Source organism: Nematolebias whitei, chromosome 7 (genome assembly GCF_014905685.2).
Source record: "Nematolebias whitei isolate Nwh7 chromosome 7, NemWhi1, whole genome shotgun sequence".
NCBI classification, from domain to species: domain Eukaryota; kingdom Metazoa; phylum Chordata; class Actinopteri; order Cyprinodontiformes; family Rivulidae; genus Nematolebias; species Nematolebias whitei.
Genome location: NC_056504.1, coordinates 3,133,803 through 3,137,055, shown reverse-complemented (window position 1 = coordinate 3,137,055; position 3,253 = coordinate 3,133,803). Strand labels below are relative to the sequence as shown.

Sequence of the window (3,253 nt, the reverse complement as noted above, 5' to 3'; positions counted from 1 at the left end):
TGGATGGATGGGTGGATGGGTGAATGGGTGGATGGATGGGTGGATGGGTGGATGGGTGAATGGATGGATGGATGGATGGATGGATGGATGGATGGGTGAATGTTTGGGTGGAAGTGTTCTTGGGCCCAGAACAGATCCAGACCTGGTTTTAATGCAGTGGCCCCTGAGGGCCCAAAGATCACCACCATCCAGTTTTGACCTTCAGCCTGGACCTTTGAGTTCAGAGGTTTCTACAGATTCTTCTAATCTGTTCATCAGACTATCAGCTGAAGATTATGGAGATTCAAAGTATTCCCAGTTTTCCTTTGAGGGACATTATTCTGACACTGGTTCCACAGTGGAGCCAGTGGAACCAGTGTTCCAGCTTTACTCGTGACAGACTCAGCCTCTGAGATGTTTCTATCTCAGACTCACTTCTCTGACGACTCGTCGATAAATAACCAAAAAACGTGAATTATTATTATGAAGCTTTCACTCTATTGTGAGCCATTTTTCTTCCGGACATTTTTTTTAGCTTCTTTCTCATTTCACAATTTTTGTGCTATTTCAACAAATCATAAATGAAAACGTTCGGCTCTTTCACGACAATCCTTCTATGACTTTTGGTTTTGGTGCAGCTTTAGCTTTTTGAGATATTTAGCCTTTTCTGCCACTATTTGTCTTATTGAAAATGAATTGAGCTCATTTTACATCCTTCAGATCTGTAGATGTGTTTACAACATTTTTCAGCTATTTTCAGCTGTTTTGTTCTGCTTCGGCTTCTTTCAGATTCCTTCTGCAAATTTAAACTTCTTTTCAGCTACTTTCAGCTGTTTTGTTCTCCTTTCAGATTCTTTCTGCTAACTACAACATTTTTGTGCTTCTTCTAACTTCTTTCTGCTAATTTCAGCTTGTTGTGCTCATTTCAGCTTATTTCTGCAAATTTCAGCTACTGTACTGTATAGCTGTTTTATGCTAATTTGAGCATTTTTAGCTAATTGCACATTTTTTGCACTCATTTAGACTTTTATTCAGCCTAATTCAGCAAAAATGTGCTCTCTCCACTTCCTTCTTGTAATTTCAGCTTCTTCGTACTTTTCAGCTACTTTTCAGCTGGTTTTTTGTTGTTGTTGTTGTTGCTAATTTCCGTGTTTTCAAATAATTTCCATTTTTTGTGCTCAGTTTTGTCTGAGTCTGACTCTGACTGACTCTGACTAATTGGACAAACGTGTCATTTCTGCTAATTTCATTTCTTCTGCTTGTTCTACATTTTCAGCTACTTTTTTAGCTGTTTTCAGATGAATTCAAGTTTGTCGTAGTAATTTCTGCTACATTTCAGCCTAATTAACTTGTTTATCCTAATTTCAGCTTGTTATGCTCTTTTGGGGTTTTTTTCAGCTAGTTTCAGCTTTTTTGCTATTTGAGCTACTTTTTAGATATTTTTTTTGCCAAATTTCGCTTTTTCAGCTAATTCCACATTTTTAGCTCACTTCAGCTCCTTCTTCTTCTGATAGTTTAAGCTTCTTTCAGCTTTTTCAGCTACTTTTCAGCTATATTTTTGCAATTTCAGCCTTTTTAGCTACTTTCCTCATTTTTGTGCTCATTTCTGCTTATTTAAACATATTTCAGTAAATATGTTTTTTCTGCTGTCTTCTACTAACTTAGGCTCGTCCGTCCATTTCAGCTACATTTGAGCATGTTTTTAGCTAATCTCAGCTGATTTTCAGCACGTTCTTCAGCGATAAGCATCCACACTGCATTCTCACATGAAATGTGATTTCTCGAGTTAGTTACTGAGACGTCCTGCAGCTGGTTCTGAACCGGACCACTTCCTGTCCAGCTCATGGTTGCCTCTGGCCCAACAGCTCTAGACGACATGATGCCATAAAAAGGTCCATGTGCTTCTCGTAACGTTTCATTTCTGTTCCATGGCGAATAAATAAAGGTCTATGACGTCTACACAACAGTGCATGCTAGCTGAGTTAACGTTTGAACAACATCCAGATGTTATTGGGGTTGTGTAAAAGTTTCAGCTCCAACCTGATCTGAGAGTTCTCCTTCCTCAGAGAAGACTCCAGGCCCTGCAGCTTGCACACCTCCTGGTAGGCCCACTGCAGCTCCTCCTCTAAGCGCCTGCTGAAGCTGATGGCTTCATCCAGCTGGCCGTCACGCGATGAGCGGATCAGCTTCAGCTCCCTCAGGACCGGGTCTCTGACGTCCCATCTGTTCTGTGCCCTCCTTGTTCTTATTGTTTCAACCCCATCCGGCTGCCCCTCAGCTCTGTCAGGTGGTTCCACGTTTCCTTGCACGGGGTTGTTAGAAGAAGATGGGGAAGTGCTGCCCTGTCCCCGTCTGAGGGCCACCTCAAGGGCCAGACAGCGAGCATCGCTCCCCTGCAGCGCCGAGCGGAGGTCCTCCACCAACTCCCTCAGAGCAGCAACTTCATCCGAAACTGACGAGCAGAACAACAGACTTCAGAAGGAAACCAAACCAAACTGAGACGTTTTCACACTTACACTATCGGACCAAGATGGAAGTGATTCATGCTGTGATTCAACGTGCTGAACAATGTTCTTCTATAGATTATTGGTTTTAGTCTTTTTAATGCACAATCTTAATCTTTAATTTTTGTTCTTACTGTAAAGTGTCCTTGGGTATCATGAAAGGCGCTTTTTAAATAAAATGATTATTATTATTATTATAGAATTCAAAATCTTACTTCTAACCTACAAAGCTCTCAACCACCTAGCTCCATCTTATATTACAGATCTTATTGTTCCATATTTTACTAACAGAGCACTTCGCTCTCAGACTGCAGGTTTACTTGTGGTTCCTACAGTTTACAAAAACAGAATGGGAGGAAGATCTTTCAGTTCTCAGGCTCCTCTCTTGTGGAACCAACTTCCAGTTTCTGTCCATGAGGCTGACACATTGTCCAGTTTAAGACTGGGATTAAGACTTTCCTTTTTGATAAATCCTATAGTTAGGGTCGGCTTGGGTTTCCTGAGCTGTCCCTTAGTTCTGCTGCTGTCTTTACTTACTCTGCTCCACCTGCTTTGTATTTGTAATTATTTCAATATCAACATGTTTTTTTGTCTTTCCTCCTATAGAAAGTACATCTGGACCTACATCTGGACCTACATCTGGACCTACATCTAGACCTACATCTGGACCTACATCTGGACCTACATCTGGACCTACATCTGGACCTACATCTGGACCTACATCTGGACCTACACCTGGACCTACATCTGGACCTACATCTAGACCTACA

The 3,253-nt window shown here is 41.4% G+C and overlaps 1 protein-coding gene across 1 annotated transcript in view; it reads right to left on the bottom strand.

The window, feature by feature from the left end:
- The window catches only part of si:ch211-112f3.4 (EF-hand and coiled-coil domain-containing protein 1), a 30,202-nt gene that overhangs the window by 25,250 nt on the left and 1,699 nt on the right, over nucleotides 1–3,253 (bottom strand). Inside the window, exon 2 of the mRNA XM_037678542.1 lies at nucleotides 2,020–2,431. Within this exon, the coding sequence (XP_037534470.1) occupies nucleotides 2,020–2,431 (412 nt within the window). The remainder of the gene's footprint in view (nucleotides 1–2,019; nucleotides 2,432–3,253) is intronic.